Source organism: Heloderma suspectum, chromosome 2 (genome assembly GCF_057233095.1).
Source record: "Heloderma suspectum isolate Gila_16-S chromosome 2, 16-S_ref, whole genome shotgun sequence".
Lineage (NCBI taxonomy): Eukaryota > Metazoa > Chordata > Lepidosauria > Squamata > Helodermatidae > Heloderma > Heloderma suspectum.
In genome coordinates this window covers 201378412-201399249 of record NC_139459.1, presented here as the reverse complement: position 1 = coordinate 201399249, position 20838 = coordinate 201378412, and the positions used below count along the sequence as shown (strand labels likewise).

The 20838-nt window shown below is 48.0% G+C and overlaps 1 protein-coding gene across 1 annotated transcript; it reads right to left on the bottom strand.

The window, feature by feature from the left end:
* Positions 1-2532: 2532 nt before the first annotated feature.
* DHH (desert hedgehog signaling molecule) lies at positions 2533-20437 on the bottom strand. The gene is made up of 3 exons (XM_084837328.1): positions 19460-20437; positions 5936-6197; positions 2533-4910 (listed from the first exon to the last, which is right to left on the bottom strand). The coding sequence occupies exons 1-3, from the start codon at positions 19772-19774 to the stop codon at positions 4243-4245; spliced, it is 1245 nt and encodes a 414-aa protein (XP_084693454.1). The 5' UTR covers positions 19775-20437; the 3' UTR covers positions 2533-4242.
* Positions 20438-20838: the final 401 nt, after the last annotated feature.

Sequence of the window (20838 nt, the reverse complement as noted above, 5' to 3'; positions counted from 1 at the left end):
TCATGGAGAAGGCTTCAAGCATGGCCTCGTCTTCGACATTATTCTTTTCGATATGCAACCGAAATTTTTGTAAGAAACTTTTGGGTTGGTGAGCCTTCACAAGTCACTGGTGCAGGCCAGGCACAGATTTACCATCTCAGTGAGAACTGTACCTTAGGTCAGGGATGAGCAACTTGTGGCCCTCCAGATATTTTGGCCTACAACTCCCATCAGCAACAGCCAGGATAGCCAAGGGTGATGGATGATTGGAGCTCTAGGCCAAAACATCTGGAGGGCCACAAGTTGCTCATCCCTTCCTTAGGTAAAAATTTGGGGACTACTGAAATATCAGAAGAGTGGCACTTTGAGCCCTAAAATCCCGAAGTCTCCTTTTGCATTGCATTCACTCCCAAAGCCTACAATTCATTCTTGAAAAATATAAAGCTCAAGCACTTCATTCAGTTGGTTTCAAAGTTTTCTGCTTGGTTTCAAAGTTTTCTGCTAAGAGAACTGCTCTCGTGGATTTCGGTTGCTCCAGATGTTGTAACAGGTATGACAGGTGACAGAAACACCCTGCAATTCATTGATAATGAGATAAGAAATTGTACAGTGCTATGCTCATGGGAAAGTCCTACAGAAATTAGTAACAATATAAAGGAAACATGACACTGTAGCTTTAGTTTGGCTAGAAGCCACCCACCTTTTCCCCTGCAAATCCTGCCTGCACCCCGCTCCCCATCCTGAGGTATATAGAGGATGGTGCCTATGAAAAGGAAAGTTGATCATGCTCAGAGACCTTCTTTTCTCCCCCACTCTGCCTCCATCTTCAGGCGCTGCGGAAGATAGTTAGCATTGCACACTAAGGATGTGGGGTCTCGGTCCAATTCTAGTTTGAGACGCCCATTCAAATGCTTAGAGGCAGAGCTCCAGTTCAAGTTAAGTAACGACACCTGTTCTTCTATTATAGCTGTGAAGGGAACAGGCCAAATGTACTTTGGCTGGAGATCAACCTGCAGCAAAATGTTTTATGATATATTCCTATATGATGTGAGTAATAGTGCTAGCCGTGTTGGGAAATTGTCCTTCTTCAGTACAAAATGCACCGATTTCCAATGTAATATATTTTCCCAGTGAAAACAGATCCTGGGCTCACCGTTGTCCCAAGCAGCCACTTTTTGTGCGCCTCCTGGCACTGCCCCACAGGCACCTGTCAAAGGCAGCACAAAAATGCCCCCTTGTCACACAGGGGTGGTGTATAACAGCAGCAGGAGGGGAGAGGAAAGTGGAGCTAGACAGAGCAAGGGAGGACATAGAATCAGCCAGACTTCACGCCCACGCACCCCAGTGTAAACAGTTGCCTCTCTCAGCTCCCAGCTCCCTCTTGACCTTCATTATACAAATGCCAGAGGCAGGAATGCGAAACAGGATCAGAAGAGTATGAAATGGTGGCACAAAGTCAAACTTCCCAGCAGGAGGTGACGGGGCACCCTCCCAGGCGTGACTAGCCAGGCCAACAAGGCAGGCTAGCATGCTGCAGGGAGACTCGGGGCCAGGATACGAGCAGCTGCCTGTTCAGAGCGAGACCAGTCCCACCTAGCCCACCATCCTCTACCTGAACTGGCACAGTTGTGTAGCATGCCAGGCAGCGGTAGTTCACAGCCCTTGTAGCCCCGCAGCCTTTTAAGCTGGCGATAGCAGGGATTGAGCCTAAAGCCCTGTGAATGCATCTGAGCTATGGCTTCATGCAGACTATTGGTTCACTAGCAGGGCACGTGTGGAGGATGCAATCTGAGGAGCCAAGACACACCGAGCTGCGGTTGGTGAAGGTCACAGAAATGTGGAGAGGCCCAAGTCATCCTGATCCACCATCCTTCGTGGGCTCCTGTATGTGCAGGCTACCCCAGTCTTTTCAGTATTTAGTTCTTTGTTACGTTTATAGCCTGCCTTTCCTCCAAGGAGCCCGAGGCAACATACATGGTCCTCCTCCTCCGCCGCACCATTTTATCCTCACAACAACCCTGTGAGGTAGGACAGGCTGAGAGTCAGTGACTGCCCCAAAGTCACCCAGTGGGCTTCACGACTGAGTAGGGATTCAAACCTGGGCCTCCCAAGTCCTAGTCCAACACTCTAACCACTACACCACACTGGCTTTTCAATGACAGCGCAGATCCATGTACCCTAAAGGACATGCAGGCAAGTCTGCTGGCTCAGTTGAAATTAATGGGGGCCACAGTGCTCTGTGTGCACTTTAAAGCTCCCACCCCCACAGGACATCACTGGATTAGGACAAACGTGTAATGTATAAAATGCCACTATCTCCCAATGCAAGCAGTGCAGAGCAGGTCTCTTCTGGCATATCCAGATGTGCAACATGGAAAGCTCTTGCAAAAACAACCTGGCAATGAATGGTATAAAAGAATCCCTGGCCAAGACAGATTCTGAAGGCACACAGCAGGTATCCTATGAAATGGGTGTTTTTTCCTCTAATGTCAGTCTTCTGCTTCCCCATTATCCAAGCAGGGAACCCACCCCTCAAGAAACGTCTCGTGCAATAAGAGTCAGAGAAATTCTCTTTAGTTAAACACACACAAAAATACTATTGTAAAAAAGAAGGAGTAGTAGTTAAAACAGCTTACAAAAATAACTCCTCCCCTTCCTCTCCCTGGCAAAACATCAAATTAATATCCAATGCGAGACAAGAGGTGGCATTAGACCAAACTTAAATTACTACTGATATAAATATAAAAATAAAAACTCTGGAGCGGCAGCTATGAGTTAATCCTATTATAGCAGACTCTGTAAGAGAGTGGCATGGATTTTAAGTTTCATAAGGAAGTATTAAGGTGGACCTGCCCAACCTTCGACGGCAATAGAAAAGTGCAGTCAGGGCTCAATCAAGGCCCAGGTGGCAGAGAAGAGAACGCAAGCCTCACAGCTCCCCATCACAAGACCATTCTGCTGTTCCAGCCCACACAAGAGAGTTTCTTCCCTGCAAGAGACTGGAGTCTCCCCACTTGTACCCCTCCTTCTCTTCCTATTGAATCCAGTGTTACAACTCAGGTAGGTAAAGGATGGCAAGTTAAAGTGACCCTGTGCACACTGTGTTTCAAAGCACCCTTGCTTCAAATAGGGTCCCAGGCTCATTGCCAGGCCCTTTGTGAGACACCCACCCCACCACTGTGCCGTGGACACTTCTGTGCCGCATCACCTCTAAAATCACCCGGGAGCCCACATAACACCTTTCATGCAACATTCAACTAAATCAGGGGTGTCGAACTATTTTCAGCCTTCTGAAGGCTGAATTCTAATTTTGGAGCAGCCCTGGGGGGGGGGGCTGCATCCCAGTGGTGGGTGGGGCTAAAGCCAAAAGGGGTGGGAGCAAAGGCAAAACGAATGGGGCCAAAATGCCAAAAGTGCCAGCGTATTCCAGCTTAAAGCTCTTACTGCCAGTAACAAGGCCTTAGGAGAGGCATTTCAGCCTTTTAGAATAGAGCGGGGTGGGGGATGTGCAAACATGGGAAACCACCAAACAACTGTTGCTGGGGGGAAAGGGATATGGGGAAGGGACCCTGGAAGGCTGGACTGGGACCCTAGGTTGGTTGAATTTGGCCTGTGAGCCTGAGTTCAACACCCTCATCTAAATACAACAGTGCACCTCTGGAGGTGGGGGAACGAACACAGAACCATCCCCCCAAACCCTTTTGCTGCCTGAAGCCACCAGGTGTCATTTCAGCTTCATCCCTCCCTGCTCCTCCTCCACTAATCCAGTTAAGCAGCTGCAGGGGGAGAAGAGCCCCACCTGGCTTTACACTAATGTCAAGCAGAGATCAGGGCAAGGATGGGAAACGGAGGTAATCCATCCCACCCTCAAAAAATTAGACTGTGGGTTTACTGACTTTGTGTTCCTCCCCTAAATTTAGCACAGAGTGCCTCGGATGTTTGCAAGCTCTGTAGACACAACTGTGGATAATCCAGTGTCTTCTCTAAGCAGCCCACAGCAGGAGCATTCATATCAGTTGACCTAATCATGCAGTCCAACTCCTACATACACACAGGTCAGGCTCTCTGTGTGACCCTCTTTCCCCCCTGCCTGTGCCCTCTTTCAGCTGCCAATGCTGATGTTTTAAGGAGGCATCAGCTATGGAATCATCATCCAGCCAAGGCCAACAAGGTGCAGGACCTGGATGGGCTCCAACACCCGCTCACCACCTTATGGCTTGAGGAGTTTAAATCCGCATGGCAAACGAGTGGTCATGCAAGCCTCTACGGGCTAAGGGTGCCCTGACCCAGCACACCCCATGCCAGCTGGTACAGGAATCGCGAGTACCAGTGCACACCTGTGTCCTGGGCACTGCAGTTCCTGGCCTCCTCCTTAAGAGGCCAGAGGGAGAAGAGGCCATGCACAAGCCGTAGCGGGGTGAAGGCGCGATGGGCCCAATGGTGGCTCTCAAGCACCGCATAGCAGGATGCCAGCACGCCATTCACCAGAATGGTGCCGTGGGAAGTCAAGGGGGCATATACCCCAATGCCCTCCTGCTGCCAGACACGGACTACCCGGGCAGGGTGCAACCGAGGGCTGCCCGCCTGGTGGGCCAGCACTGAGTCCCCCACACGCACCCGGCTGGCAAACACTGGAGAGAAGTCTGCCGTGCTGTTGGCCGGCTCCTGCGCAGCAAAGATGAGGTGCGAGGCAGTGAGGAGCAGCTGGTGAACAGGGCTGTCCGTCTCTATGGCCACGAAGGTGGTCTGCCGGTGCTGGTCTCGATCAAGGAACAGCAAAACCTCGCTAGGCGCCACCTCCCCGCTCTGGTCCACGCTGAGCACGTAGTCCCCACGGCGAAGCTCCGAAAGGCCTTTTGTTTCACCACTTGGTAAAGTCACTGCAGCGTCACCAGGGAAACAGCCGCCAGCACGAATAGCCATGGAGTTATCTAGAGGAGCGTAAAGGGACATCATTAGAAGTGCGGCATTGGCTTCCTCCAGCCAAATTGTTTGCGTCTCAGAGGCCCCTTCTCCAGTGGTAGGTAGGAACGGAAGTGCCCCGACTCCCTTGCCACGTTTTGACACCTGCCGGAGCCATTAATAGAATGCGGGGGCCTTATCTTCTATACAAGGCCAGCCTTACCATAGGACAACCCTAAGCTCCATCCTCAGGCAGCTAGGATAGCTTTAGCGGGTGTGTGGGGAGCAGTATTTATTCTGAAGCAGTGGGTGGAAAGAACACGCCCCTTTGCAGTGCCATCTTAGTGTCAGGACCCCTACTCCTTGTTAACAGCAGAAGGTAATTGGGAAGAGGCCCTGATGCTGAAGTGGGGGGGAACAGGGCAAGGGGTCCCTTGGGAAGCAGAGAAGCCTGTGAGCTTAGAGCCAAATGTGAGCTGTGGATTGGCGGGGACTGGAGGGGAGGGGCAGGTTCTGAGTGCTGAGGCTCACTGCTGGCTTGGACACAGTGTGTGGAAACCCTGTGTATGTGTGGGGGGGCTCAACAAATCTAAGGATTAGTGGGTTTAAGGAGAAAAAAAATCATGCCCCAGCTCCATCATATAGAAAGGATGGCACTGTTCATGTTTTGCCAAAGGTTGCAAATGTCCAAGTTTGGTTCTGCTCCCATGCCTTAAAGCAGCGCTTTCTAACCCGGGGTGGGCAACTTGTGGCCCTAAGCATGTTTTCACCTACAGCTCCCATCAGCCCTAGCCAGCACAGCCAACTGTGATGGATGATGGGAGTTGTAGGTTAAAACATCTGGAGAGCCACAAGTTGCCCACCCTGCTCTAAGCCTCTCCTTTTCCAATGCTGGACTTGGAGCCCCAGAATCTTAATCGTCATGTTTTGCATGTAAACCATTTAGAGATTAGGCAGTATAGAACTACAAACAAACAAACAGATGAATGAAATGTCCTCTTGTGCAAATTGCACCATCTCCACCACCCTTTTCCATAGCTCCGCTCCTGTTTACCTGCTTTCACTGACACGTGGATGTGTGCCTTGGACTCATAGTAAACCCAGTCGAAGCCAGCCTCGACCGCTAGGCGGGCCAGCATGCCGTACTTCTCTCTGTCACGGTCAGATGTTGTGATGTCCAGTGCCCGGCCCTCGTAGTGCAGAGAGTCGGGCAGGTGGTGTCCGTCTTCGTCCCAGCCCTCCGTCACTCGCAGCCTGGTGCCTGGCCACATGTTCATCACGGCAATGGCCAAGGCATTCACTCTGTCCTTGCAACGCTACAGGAAGCAAAGATTGAGAGAGGCATTAAAATGAATGCTGCATCAATGTGGGAGCTCTAAGAGACTCTGAAAGAGAAGCATTGCACCACCAGTGCTCTGGCATCTGGGCCAGCCCTGCACGGAAGACACGAGGAAGCCCAAGGTTGGTTTTGTTTTTGCTGACTTCGACCATTTAAAATGTTACCACTCCACACATATCATACGCTGAGCAGTGTAACAATAGCACATCAAATGATCAACAGCTAACTGGGATGCTCTTTTCTCATTCTCAACAACTGCCACTGGTTGACCATCCCCTTTTCAACCATGCTGGGGCCCTGGACAGCTACTGAGGATTAGAAGGGTCTCAGTCATGTCCCCTGGAATGCAGGGGATATCACCCAGTTCTGTGCATCTCCTCTGAAAGTGGAGGCAGCCTTTCTTCCTTTCACTCTCTCTCCAAGACATTTACATAGCTAAGCCAGGTGCCACTGGAACTCAGGCATCTCAGAGGATTACCTAATGTCCGGGACTATTCCCAGGCCCAATGCTGCATTTGACCCATAGATCTTTTAGTAGCTTTGCAAAATGTCCTTAAGAGGCTTCCTTCTCCCATGTGTCCCATCACCTGGACAAGCCTGAGATGTGTTGCTGCTGTCTGAAGCAGCTTCACTGCACAGCTGGAGAGACATCACTCTCAGGTTGATCGGCTTCCTTAAACACACTGCTACCCCAAATTATCTGGGCTGCTTCCAACCAAAAGTTAAATCTATCCACCTGTGCACCAATCCATCAGGTATGTTTTTCCTGGCCGCCCACCCCACTACAGGACTCCTTTCACACATTCATTTAAGCGATACAGGAAGATTCATCCAGGCCTTACAGGCCAATCCTATTATCCCACTATGCTCGTGGCCACTGCACTACAACTGTGCCTGTATTACACCCATGTTACATAGTCCAGGCTCATGCACCCCTGGCAGAGAAGTAAAAAAGCAAAACAATACCAGAAGAAACAAGAGATAATGCAGCAGCACTGGCAGCCACTTCCAGTGTCCCTGGCAACTCTGCTGCCACCCGCCGATTACTATGTTGAGCCCCACACTACCCATGCAGGGAAGGCACCAATCAACATGCGGCAAGCACAGTGATGGAATGATGCTGTCGTGGAACCCAGTCCAAACCTCCTGCTTTCTACACACAATGCACAATGAGCATTGCTGAGTGTTACAGTGCGTTGACTGCCACAGCATCCTGTTGCCCTCCAGTTAGGACAGGGGTGCAGGGCCTGAGGGCCAAATCCAGCCCTCCAGGTTTCCCCAGAAGGCCACAATCCCTTCCCCAGGCCACATCCCTTCCTCCTACCACCTATAGTTTGGTGGTTTCCAGGCTTTTGTGCAGTCTTTTTCCCGGCTTTTAGAAAAAAGGCTGAAATGCCTCTCCTAAGGTTTAGTTACTGGGCAGCAAGAGCTTTAAACTACAATGTATTGGTATTTTTAGAGTTTTAGACCTGGCCCTTTTACCTTTGCCACACCCCCTTTTTCCTTCGGCCCCACCCACCACTGGAATACAGGCCCCAAGAACACCTCCAAAATGGAATTTGGCCCTTGGGCTGAAAGAGGTTCTGCACCCCTGAGATAGGTTAGCAGATGAACCTGCAGCCATAAGCATCAAGCACACACACACACACACACACACACACACACATGACAGGGCTTTGAAACCTCTGGCAGCCCAAGTGACAGGCAGGTAACAAACATTTGGATAGAGAAGAAAGGACTGTCTTTCCTTCCAGTCCCAACAACCAGACCACTCTATAATCCACCCTGTCCAACAACTATAGGCCATGGGACCCTGAAGGAGAAGAATTTGAATCCTGCTGTGATTGCAAGGATTCCACACAGAGACAATGTTCCAAACAGTGCACACAACTCAGATCCCTCTGTGTGTGGAGTGGGGTGGGGGGAACACAAGCATTTTGCAAGGGAGAGGGAAAGGAGACAACTGGACATGGAAGAATGCACACTACAACAACCAGAACCTCACAGGGAGCAATACAATGATGTACGTGCATGACAACTCAGTCGGAAAGAGCCAGAAACTGGAGATGTAGGTTCAGTTCCCATCGCTAGGAGATTTGCAACAATAATTTTAGATAGGAAGAGAGAGACAGCAAGAACAGAACAGAGGGTCTCTCATCCAGAAAGAAACTCCCTCCCTGCACATTCTCAGGAGCAGGCAGAAGCAAGGCTTGTGATGGGCCCTTCATGGTCTTTCTGGAGCTTAGCTCATGACATGCTCCTTTTACTCTACCATCCTGGCCCCATACACAACACCCAGGAACCCCAGCTATACAGCCCAGTGCTGAAGGGGCCCCATGTGTATATCTCTGCAGTAACAGCTCTGCAGTAACAGCACAGATGCCACATACAGGAAGTTCCAGGTTTGATCTCTAGCTGTGAGCTCTCCTGGGAGATCAAGCTGAAAAAGGCCACGTACACCGTGTGGGCAGGAGATCTGGGTCTAGTAGTAACTACTGCAGTTAATTTGGCAAGGATTTCTGACTCCCAACTATTTAACAGCAGCAGCAACAAAATGGCTGTTTCTCCCCCACCCCCAAATTATACTGCTAAAATGAAAAAAGCTTGGGGTAACTTGGAGTGGATTTGTGTGTGGAAGAAAGGACTGTGAGCTCCATTCAGTTCTGGTGCTCAAAACAAATTCCTGGGCTCAGAATACTTTAATTCTAAGCTTGTTTTTTGCACCAGGATCCGGTTGGTGGATCTCAGGGGTTCTGGTAACAAACAAAGCAGATCCCGCAAGCCTTCAGTCTGCCCACCTGTAGTGTACACAAACCAGGGCACATGGCACAATGGCCTCATTCAGGTAACAGACAAGTCTGAACAAAACGGAGTATCTCAGAGATTCATGCCCACACACTCCAGAATGCCTTTCATTTTGCCCAGGCCCCTTCATCTCACAGGAAGGTATATAGCTCAGTGGTAGAGCACATGCTATGTATGCAAAAGGTCCCAGGTTCAATCCCTGCTAGATGCAGAAAGGACGGGGAAATTTAACTTAATAGCTTGTCACATCCTGATGCATCAGGTAGGGTTGCAATATTATAATATTTTAGGTGTGCATAAGACTTTCTTATTCAGATGCAGAGGTCATATTTGCTAGCAGAAGTTACACTCAAGATGTGCAACTTAGCCAGCTCAAATAAATGCAACAGTATTTAGTCCCCCCATCTCCTATCTTATGCATTTAAATGCATTGTTAGTTGCACAAAGATTCTGTGGCTGGGTGGAAATCTAAATAAATTAGAGAATAAGTTACCAGGCCTATCGTAGCCTTTTCTCACATTTCAAATCCTTTTGTTCCCATTTTAGTTCAATGTAATTATCAGACACCACACTGATAGTAACCTGAAAAGTGGAAAGCAAACTATAAGCATCCTGAAATCAAGAAGATGCAGAAAGTTTTCAGAAGCCCAAGAAGTAAGTGTGTATGTGTGTGTGTGTGTTTAAAAAATACTCTGATCTGAAAGTATTCATTTATTTTTTCAGAAATATTTTGCCTGTTTCTAAGCAGCCTTCTGCTTTCCCCTCTACCAACCCATTTGCTGCATGGTGCGTTTATAAAAACAACCCTAAAAAGCAAGCTCTTTAAAGCAGAGGGTGGGGTGAGCTTATCTTGGCCATTGACAATTAACCATTAACTCCTTGGGATTAGCCCACCTCCTGCCTGGAGCAGCCATGTGGAAAAAAACACCAGTGTTGGTTACTAGCTGCCCGGAGAAAAACACATTCTGATTCATTATCTGGTTTTTAATTAACCTGCTTTAGTCTGTGCAGGGTGAGGGTGGCCAGATACAAAGATTATTCGATTGAGAAACATCCTGCTATGTGTTCCCATATGTTCCTACCGACCACTTCCTACAGCACCCCCGTGCAGGGATAAGTTGAACCAGGAATTTGCTGTTCAGCAGCATTCCTAACGAAATTCCTAGCACAAGTTACCTGGGAGGAGGAGAAAACCTCAATCTTGCATCCATTGTTTGGTCATCACTTTGTACAGTTGACTTTTGCTGTGACAATAGTACCTCAGAGTTTCCACCATCCCTGGCTCAGTTCCTACAGTGCCCCGTTTTGGGACTAGAGAAACTGAAGCAGATGGAGATCAAGTTGCCACAGGGATGGTGGATGCTCCAGTCTCAATTGTTATAGCTCCTGAGGAAGCCACAATTAAACTGGTTTCCAGGTGATAGGAACAAAAGTGAGTTTTATCACTACAATTGCACTAACTTCAGTCTAGTGCAAATAGTGTGATATCATGGAGAAGAGGTAGCCTTTCTGAAACAGGAATAACCATGTTGATATTCACAGCTTGGGAAGGAGGGGAAGAAGGGGGTTGAAAATGGCACTGGATAAGTAGTCCAGCTCTGGCTTTATACATTTTTCTTTGAAGGGAAGTTTCCTTAAGTGGTGAAGCACTGTGGAAAGGAATGGGTAGAGCCTACTACTTTGTGAACTTGTCATTTTGTGCTGTTGTTGTTCTAAACTAGTGCTAGGATGTGTGTTCCAGTGTGGTGATAGCATAGGAGGGGCATTGCAGCAACCGATGACATTAAAAAAATAATAATCACCAAATGGCACAGGAATCGCTGGAGAGGGGAGTGTCACAGGGGCTACCCAGCAGGTGCCTCAGAGACTTGTGCAACCACATTCCACAATGCACTCACAACAGCAACGGGCATGCTGGCCAAAGGAAGACGTGTACTTTCCCATTTCAGAATATGGATGTCTGAGCACTGGCAATATGTCACATCCCTGCAACAGAAGGGCTTGAGGGGAGACATCTGGATGCTGGACCCCTTGCAATCAATGTGTAACAATAGCACATTTACTGCACTGTGTGCCCAGAAAGGTCATAAGTCTTTAATTTAGATGCATCTTGAGCTTCATTTGGGAAGGTTTTGGCAGTTGCTTTCTAGAGGTGCAGGGAATCAGAGCATACTTGATATATAAATGGCACGTGCAAACTGGAAGACCCTAAATAACTTACGAACTGCCAGTTCTATGCCATGCCATTGTCTCTAAAAATGGTGGTCAGAGGAAGCATAATGAAATAACCATGCATTAACCAAGCTGTGTGTGACCTAAAATCATACATTGTTTGTTTGTTTGTTTATTTATTTATTTATTTCATTTCTATACCGCCCAATAGCCGAAGCTCTCTGGGCGGTTCACAAAAATTGTTTTCAAGGACCTGGGTATCCTGCAAATTCACACAAGCACAAATCAAGTGCAATCATTTTGTATTGGATCTGAATTCAGTGTCCTCAGAGTCATTTCTAAAAGATATATTTCTAGACCTTATGATTGTGAAGATAAGCTTGAAAGAATGTCAGCAATGTCTGGTGAGCCTCTGAAGCCAGGAAGACTCCACAAAATTTACGATGGTCAGGATGAAGTTAAAGTGCACCTCTCTGTGACTTACAGAAGTGAAATTAGGCATAATGTGAGACTATATGTGCAAATTCATGCAGGTCACAGAATTCAGCTTTTCTTGGTGCTGTTTTTTAACCTTCCTTCCTTCCTTTCTAGGGCTGAGTACACCCAGCCTGAACTATTTTACAGATGTAAAACATTTGTGGGCCACTTCACATATTACATTTTAGGTGTACAAATAAGATGTGTCCAGTAGACATCTAAAAAATATAAGTATGCATAATGAACAGCTTTGAAAAACAGATGTTTCATATAAGTACACTTGTTAGGGAGCCATGATTGGCTGCAGCTTCCAGTTGAACATACACTCAATACCACACCTGGCTTTGCCTCTGCAATGTGTGAAATGGCCCTATGTCTTTCATAATCTGTCAGCACTTTTGTCATGAGCACATATACAATTCCTGTGACTTATAAAACAGCCACATGTGTTTGTACGAAGTTATTTTCCTGCAATGTTGAGATATACCCAGTTTAGCGAATAAAGGAACTGGCCATAGAGAGATCCCTCTTTCAGCATTAAGATTCAGTTGTGTCTGGAGTAGCTGTGTAATAGGGTAGAAGAAAAGTACAAAAGACAGATTTTTAACAAAAATAAGAAAAGCACTGAAAATACAACTCCCTGATTTGCTCAGGATGCAAGATTACAGCAATTTGAAACAAGGGTTGAAGCCCAGATAACAGCTCTATGGGAAGATGATAAAAGCTGTGCTGGGCAGAAATTTTACTCTCCTTCAAGGCAATGGATTGCTGTGATGACATATGCAGTTAGCTCATTGCCTCTTTCCCATAAGCTCTCTGGGCCTCAAACACGAGTGGTTAATTCTGTCGTGTAGAATGGTAAACTTGTGACATTAACCTATTAGGTTCTTTAAGAAGATTTTCCACACATACACTAGTACTTAGACATCTGGACAAATGCTGTGGTCACCTCACAGAAAGACCCAGGAGGTGGGGATGGAAGCATGGCGGCATGGGGGCGGGGGAAGATGGCATTTAATAAAAAGGGAACATAGTCTTATCTATAGTGAAAGGAACATGCTACAAGCCCAAAAAGGAATGTGAGACAATTCCCATCAGCTCCTGGGCCTGAGGACAATAGCTGTTTTCCAGGCCCAGAATTACTTAACTCGGCGAGAATTCAAGCTCCTCGGGTAATAACAGCAAAATCATCAGTTTTGCCACAAAGAACTCTTTCAGCTGCTCCACGCTCCCTGGACTGGTGTCAGTGCAGGGGGAAAGGGCACCGTAGGACGTGTCACAGATGGGACCTTGCTGGGCTGACCAGTCCTCCCCCTTGCTACTCCCACTGGGGATCCTTCAGCAGCCAGCTAGCAGAGCAGAGCAGAGCTGCAGGCAGAAGGCCGCAGAATCCAAATGGCTGATTTCACCGTGCCGACTATGTATTGCAGGGATGTGTGAAGCCTGCAGGGTAGGTGAGTTGGTGCCTTCCAGATGTTTCGGCCTGCCACTCCCATGAGCTCCAGCTAGCACAGCCAATGGTCAGGGATGATGGGAGTTGTAGTCCAGGGCATCAGGCTGGGGAAAGCTGGCTTAAGGCTTCTTCCAGCCAACTACCCAAACTGGATTGGATTGACTCCTCTAGGCTAACAGACACCTCTGATCATTTTACAGAAAAAACAGACCACAGGGGGGTCATTCCCATATTTGGGACTCAGCTTTTTCTTTTTAAATCAGTTTTCATGGTCTATCCCAAAGGGAGGCCACATTGTGAGGGTCATATAAACTTCAGTTCCTTATTCAGGCTGCTAACACAGCTCTGTCCCAATTCTTCATCCCTCTTCTTCCCCTCTAATCCCTACCCTAATTTCTTTTTCTCTTTGAAAACTTTCCATTTCTCTTTTTCTTTCCTATATACAATTCACTTAGGTTGCAATGCTATACGCACTGACCTGGGAGTAAGCCCCATAGAACAACACTAATCCATAGTTTATTTAACCCACATTTAACCCATGTTTGTTGCTCCTACCCAGGGTTGTCTGGCAGATGATCAAACAAACCATGGTTTATTTTCTCAATTCTGGGGTTGTTTGTTTCTCTCCTCCTTCACCCATTCCCTCCCTGAATCCCAAATGCCTTTGCAATGGTGTAGTAGTGGCATGTAGAGCGGCAGCGGGTTTTTTGTGTTTTTTTTACCACTTTTGCCCGCCACCTCTGTAACCTGGCAAAGCAACTCATGAACAACCCACGGTTCTTGGTTCACATGTAAAGACAACCCCTGGTTTAAACAACCCAGAGTTCACAACCCAAAAACAAACCATGGACTCCTCTGGGTTGTATGTGATTAACAAACCATGGTTTATTAACACAGCCAGGTTTGCACAACAACCTGGTTCACATGTAATGACAGCCCATGGTTTAAACAACCCATGGGTGCCATGCACAAGGAGGAGACAGCGGGTGCGCTGCCTCCCGCACACGCGCCATTTCTGCTTTTAATGAACAACCTACAATCGACTGGGTTGTAGGTTGTTGAGTGTGACATGCAAACTGTGATGTGTGGTTAACCCATGATTTGTTGTTAGTTTAACTGCTGGGTTGTTTAGTGGCTAAACCCATTAGTCTGGGTTTGCCTGCCATGCTCAACAACCTATGAATGAGCTGATCGTAGGCTGGTGCTTAAAAGTAGAAGTGGCTGGTGTGCTGCTGGCAACACACTTGCTCTGTCCTGTTCGTCCCTGACAGACCATGGGTTGTTTAAACCGTGGGCTGTCATTATATGCAAATTGGCCCAACATGACAACGCAGGATTCAACAACCCATGGGTTAAATAAACTATGGGTTAGTGTAATGTGTGAACCAAGTCAATGGGATTTTCTTCTGAACAAACATATACAGGATTGCACTATCAATTCAGTTAGTTTGATGCTTGTGATAGTTGGAACAGTTGAGTATTTGTTTTGGGTGGGATGGGAAGGAAATTTAATATTGTCCAAGTAACCAAAACAAAACAAAACAAACCACAAGGATAGCAGTGTAGGATGAAACCTACAAAAAGGAGAGGAAACTCAACACTCATATCTTACATCTATAATTAGTATAAGCAGTCCAGTATATCTGAACAGGTATCCAAACTAGATTGACAACTATAGCATATATGTTCAAATATAATGTTATCGTGCACTGACGCTGTTTCTTTTGTTCTTTTGTTTTCTTTATTAAAAATAAAATTCTTTATATATCTGAGAGGAAACAGAGTGAACACAAGACTGACCAGAGATCGTTTCAATAACTTTAACGGAGACACTTTGTGTCACAACGACTAATAGGAGGGGAGACTCCCAATTAAGATCCCATATATCATGGGGCACTTTATTGGAAAACAGGACCACTAGAAAAGGACAAATGTCATTGTGCTTTATGCTTTGATCATAAAAAAAAATATATGGCATGAGAAAGGAATAACGTCACCCTCTCACCCAGCTCTTTGCCTGGCCATATAGGAGTACTGAGTGACCCACACAATCCAGATTGCAGCACGCCACAGTAGGACAGCAAGCGCATCAAACAGCCGCGGGCTACTGATAACTCAAGCAACTAAGCTGAGCTGCACTCTACAGGAAATGCAAGAAACCGGATAAGTCCAAAAGGCCATAACAAGCTAGAGTCTCCATCGAAGAGGACCTGGGGAAATAACCGTTCCTGACCCCAAATGTGATTATTAGTCAGCTCTTGAACATGAACAAAATGCATCCATGGAATCATTCTAAGGAATATTTAATGGAGCTTACACCCACATCACCCAGCTTCCTGTCTCCATTTACGGCAGTCTCTGAGGTCCCAAAGGAGCCAGTAAACCTTCCTGCAATTCTTCTCTTTGTTCTTGCACACCCCCATAGTTATTCAAAGTTAAAGGTCTGTTGCCAACCCTCACCCACCCTGCCTTCAGATGGCATGTTGTGACTCAGCAGCAGGAAACTGGAATGAAGTCAGCTTTCTACCCACAAAAGGCAAAATGTCAGTGTCCCAAAGGGAGAAGACCCCCTCTCTCTTCCCCATGCCCCATTTCCCTAACCTAACAACTTGTTACGTAGGCTCCTACCACCTCTGCAGAGACATGTCTTACTCTTGCTAGTGCATAGTCCAAATAGGAGTATATCAGATCCCTGTAGGAATTAAGGCAGATATGTCACATCTGCTGCTGTTATAGTACCAACTCACCCATGATTTATGGTAGCACCCCTTAGCCCAGGAAAGAGCCTGTTAACTTTCAGCACACAATTGCTTTCCACCATGCCTAGTTCCATGTTCCGCAGGCTACACCAGCCTTCCCCAACCTAGTGCCCTCCAGATGTTTTGGACTGCATCTCCCAGGATTCCTGAACCTTGGCTATGCTGGCTTGGACTGATCAGAGTTGAAGTCCAGAATGTATGGAGGGCACCAGACTGGGGAAGGCTGGGCTACACAAATGTAGAAAATACCCACTGTAACCATGATACAAAGTATGATTGGGGGGAGGGGCGTTGACCCTTAGAGGACTTGAAAATATTCTCTCCCTTTCTCTGCCTACATATATCCAATATTTCATTTTATCTCCCCTTGAACCCACTTTTTGGTAGTTCTTGAATGTATTTCAAAGTCTGTTCCATTCTCTACCATCCCTTTGTATATACAGTATATATACACCCCTTTGAAGTAAGGGGAATTGTTCTTAGTTCACGGGAATGCGAACTAAGTGATCCCATTCACACCTCTCCAAGCTATTGTTTCCAACATTACCACCACAGATCTGTACATCTTCTGACCCACCATGTCAAATCCAACTCACTTGCCTTGTACTGTGGGCTTCCAAATACTTGACAACCCCCACCGCCCTTTCTGCAATCCTAAGCTGTTTTTAGCTACCTGCTTCACAGGTACCTTAGCATGATGTGCTTGTTTTACTCTTGTTCTCTGTGTGTAGCATACTCTGGTGATCTGGATTTTATAGGTGGATATGTGGAGATGGTTTTGGATTTGATTACCTTCTTGCTAAGTATCTTTGGAACATAGGAAGCTGCCTAATACTGAGTCAGACCATTTCTCCATCTAACCCAGTATTGCTGACACTGACTGGCAGCAGATTTTCAGAGTTTCATGCAGGAGTCTGAATATGGAATTCACTACCACGAGATATGGCGTACACCAGTTACTAGGGAACATGGGCGGGAGGGTGCTGTTGCATTCATGTCTTACTTGTGCTTGGCCACTATGGTTGGCCTCTGTGTGAACAGAATGCTGGACTAGATGGACCCTTGGTCTGATCCAGCAGAGCTTTTCTTATGCTCTTAGTCTTTCCTAGCCTTACCTGGAGATGCCAGGCAGTGGTGCAGCTAAAGCTGGACCTTAGGGCCAAAGTCAAGGGCTGCCCTAAGTGACCAGCCAGAGAGTGGCAGGTGATGAGGGCAGCAAAAGCAAACTCCATTTTATTATTGTTGTCATGATGGTGCTATGATTTAAGTGAATTTAAAATGCAAAACTGCACATGTTCAGAGAAATCAGGATTGGCAAACATTTTAAGGAATGCAGATGTAGCTGTAATGCATGCAGTAGGGCGAGGGGAAATAAATATTAGTCACGAGCTTCACAAGTGAAATAATACACATGGCCATCTAAAGCTCCCCCATCCCCCCATAAGACCATTAAGTTCAGGGTCTAAAATTACCTAGCTGTGCTACTGATGCCGCCGTCTGAACTTAGGACCTTCTGCATGAAAAGCACGGACTCTGCCGCTGAGCCACAGACCCGTCTTGCTTCTCAGGCACAACTTCACAAAGCCAAAGGGGAAAGGCAGAGATTTCTTTTAAAGGAAAATTATAATAATCAAAGAGCAGGGCACAACTAGGACATTTGAGGGACTATTCCAGGGAATTCTTTCCACTTGGAAGTAGTCCAGGGCCATTACACTGCATTTGGCTAAGCTGCAACTCTCTGCAGGTTGTGTTTTGCCTTAATTTGGAGGTTGGCAAAATTAACTACCTTTCTCAGTATGCATCAGTGCTTAATCAACCACAGTGTCCAGTAGTTGCGATGGCCCCATCCTGATCCTAGGAAAGTTCAACAGGGGCTTGAGGCAATCTTGCAATGGAACTGTGCCAGTTTCAGGGGTTGCTTGATGTCCCGGAGCTGGAGGGGCACTCACAGTTATGTCTAGTTTTCAGCACACAAGTACTCCCATGGTGCGTGTTCAGTCTTCTACTGTGGGCTGAAGGAGTCAGTAAGTGCTATTTCACGCATTAATGACACTCCATGGAGAAAAAGTGTAAACTCCACATTTTTTTTCCTATTAGATCTATATCACATTTTTCCATTAAAATGTTCAAGGTGACTCATGACCACAGCATTCCAACACAAAACACACTTACAAATTAAGATACAGAGTTAAGTCTAATTTCAAAAAGAAAGTAGCCTCAGAAAAGTAGGGTAGATAGCCCACGTGAGTAACAAATGAAAATGCAGTTCATAAAGGGTCTTTTAAAACAAATATTCTTATTAAAAAATACACCATCACTTGCAAAGAGTAGCAGACTTATTAAGTCAATATGGTTTCCCAACCCGTATCTTGCAGCAGGATACAAGCGTGCATGCTTCACAAGTACTGATGTACACAGAAATGGCCTAACAACATATAGCCGAACATTTATCTTGTGGGAAAGCGCCCTTAAGACATTTTCAGACCTAACACTGAAGCACCTGTGAGCCTCTCTCATACTCTGTGCCACATCTGAATGTTGTTACTGTAGGATAAGAAACAGAAGGGAGGCATTTAAAGAACAAATGTTCAGTCTGTCTACTGCAGGTTTTATGGGTGCGCATACACAACTAGATAGAGTGATACTGTATAGCCTGTTTGAGAAACAAATGCCTCAAAAATTCTTTTTTACAGTATTTCAAAGGGCAGGAAGGATGATCAGGAGGCCACTTACAGCTTGAAGTGGGGAAACAACATTACATCTTTCCTTCCTTACCTAATAGCGGATGTGTGAAATGCAAGATTAGTCAAGCACTATGAATCCCTGCAGGCTCAGCCTAAGAAAGAGCCTGCCTGCATGCACCTCTCCACCGTGCATGCAGTGCTCGGCTAGGAATAGCGCAGAAGCCGTTCCCTAGACAAGAGTTCACTGCTGCAGACAAATGATCGAAGGCACAACCAGCTTGCACGCCGCTGCCCCTGGCTCTCTCCTTAGCTCCTCTCCCTTTTCAAGGTCCCAACACACAATAAAGGCCAAGGAGCTGGTGGCTCGGGAAGGATCGGGTTTGTCAAAGTTCTTCTCTATATAGTGACCCTGAAGCAAGTAAATAGCCTGAGAATCAGCAGGTTACAGCTCTCTCATCTGCCTCTGTGCTCTGCCCAACAAAAAGATCTCTCTGAGTAAAAGACAGCAAGGTTACGGATCCTTCAGTCTAGGCTCATCTTGCAACTAGCCATTCCCAGGTAAAAGGCTAACTAACCAGACACAATGGTAATTTTATTATTTGAGCACAAGTCCAGCAGCAATTTCTACAACTGAATTTTGGGACTGCCCAGTGGTTAATAGTTGTAGACAGAGGTATTGATGGGAAGTCCCATCCTTAAGTCTGGAAGATCTATCCCAGATGTGCTGGGGCATGCTCTAGTCATTCATGAAGGGAAACACAGTCATCATATGCTCAGGGACACTCTCTTCTTTATTCTCACTTCAGATCTGCCAAGGCTGAGCCAGGCCCTAGAAGCATGCAGAGCCCTGGATATCTGGGCTCCACCATTGCCTGCCAGCAGCACCCACCTCAGTCATCAACCGGTCTGCACCCGTGTTCTCTTCATCCTTAAAGATGATGTCAGGATTGTAATTGGGCACCAGGTCCTTGAAGCATTCTGAGTGGCGGCTGATTTTGCCCTCCGCTTTCCCACTGGCACCCAAGGTCTGCTCCGCAACGTTGGGCACAAACTGCTTGTACTGCAGCGGGGTCAGGTTCTTGCGGATGTAGGGCTTCCGTCCCACTGGCCCTCTGCCTGGGCCACAGCCCTGAGCAGCGGGCAGGAGGCAGCTAGCCAAGCACAGCCAGAGCAGGCCCAGCAAGACGAGCCTGTGCCGGCCCATGGTTGCCGGGGGCCGGGAGACCCAGGCAGCCCTCTTCCCAGTTTGCAAGGTCAGCTAGTCGCCAAAAGCGCCCTCAGCTGGGGTGGGCATGCTCATGGCCAGGCTGGCCCAGGGCGGGGTGCTCAGGGATCCCTGTGCGCTCCCGCGCATTCAGATGCCCAGAGCTGGCAACCGGAGCCCCCTGTGCTCCTGGCTTCTACTCAAGCAATGCCACCCGCTCGTCCCCGTGGAAGATCCTGGCCCCTCCCCATGCCAGCACGCAGTGCCTCTTCCGAACAGCCATCCCGGCTTCCAGAGACCAACCCAGCTCCCCGGGCGCCCCTCCCTGCCAAGAGCCACCGCGGTGCCAAGCGACACCCCTTGCGACAGTCGCCCGACAGCACCAGGAGGAAGGAGCGCCCTCCCCGCCTACAGCCACCGGGGTGGCCGGCGCGGGGCGACGCAGCCGGGCTCCTCCGTCGCTCCGGCTGCCCGACTCCGCCTTTAAGGGGGCCGCCCCCGCATGAAGAGACATGGGCCGCCTGCGCCTGGCGGGAGGCGCGCCCCTGGCTTGGACACCCCTAGAGGGGGCGAGGAACCGCGGCGCTAAGAGGCGCCGCCCGCTACCCCGTGCCGTCCACCGCCGCCCGCGCGCTTCCTTCGCCGCAGCCCCGTCTGGTCTCCAAAGCCAGCGCCGGTGCTTGCTGCGGCTGCTCCTTCACTACCTGTCTCCGGGGCGCCCTCCGCTGGAAAGGCTGGGTCAGTGCAAGCTGGAGCCTCATTTCCCTCCCAAACCCCCATTCACGTGTTTGGAGAGGCCGCCGCAACCGGTGAAATGGTGGCTGCGCGTCTGGCGGAACAGGAGACAACCTAACGTGCCTTGACCCCCCGCCCTGCCCGCGCACCAGGTACATACTCGTCTGGCAAAGCCTCGCCTTCTGTTAACACCTTATTTTCATCCAGCTTCTCTTCCCCGCTCTCGACTCCGCGCTCACTGAGACCTATACTTCCTCCCTAGGCGAGTAGGACTTGGCCACTGCGGCAGAGAACATAGCGTAGAGCGGCGGCGAGAAACGTACTTGGGC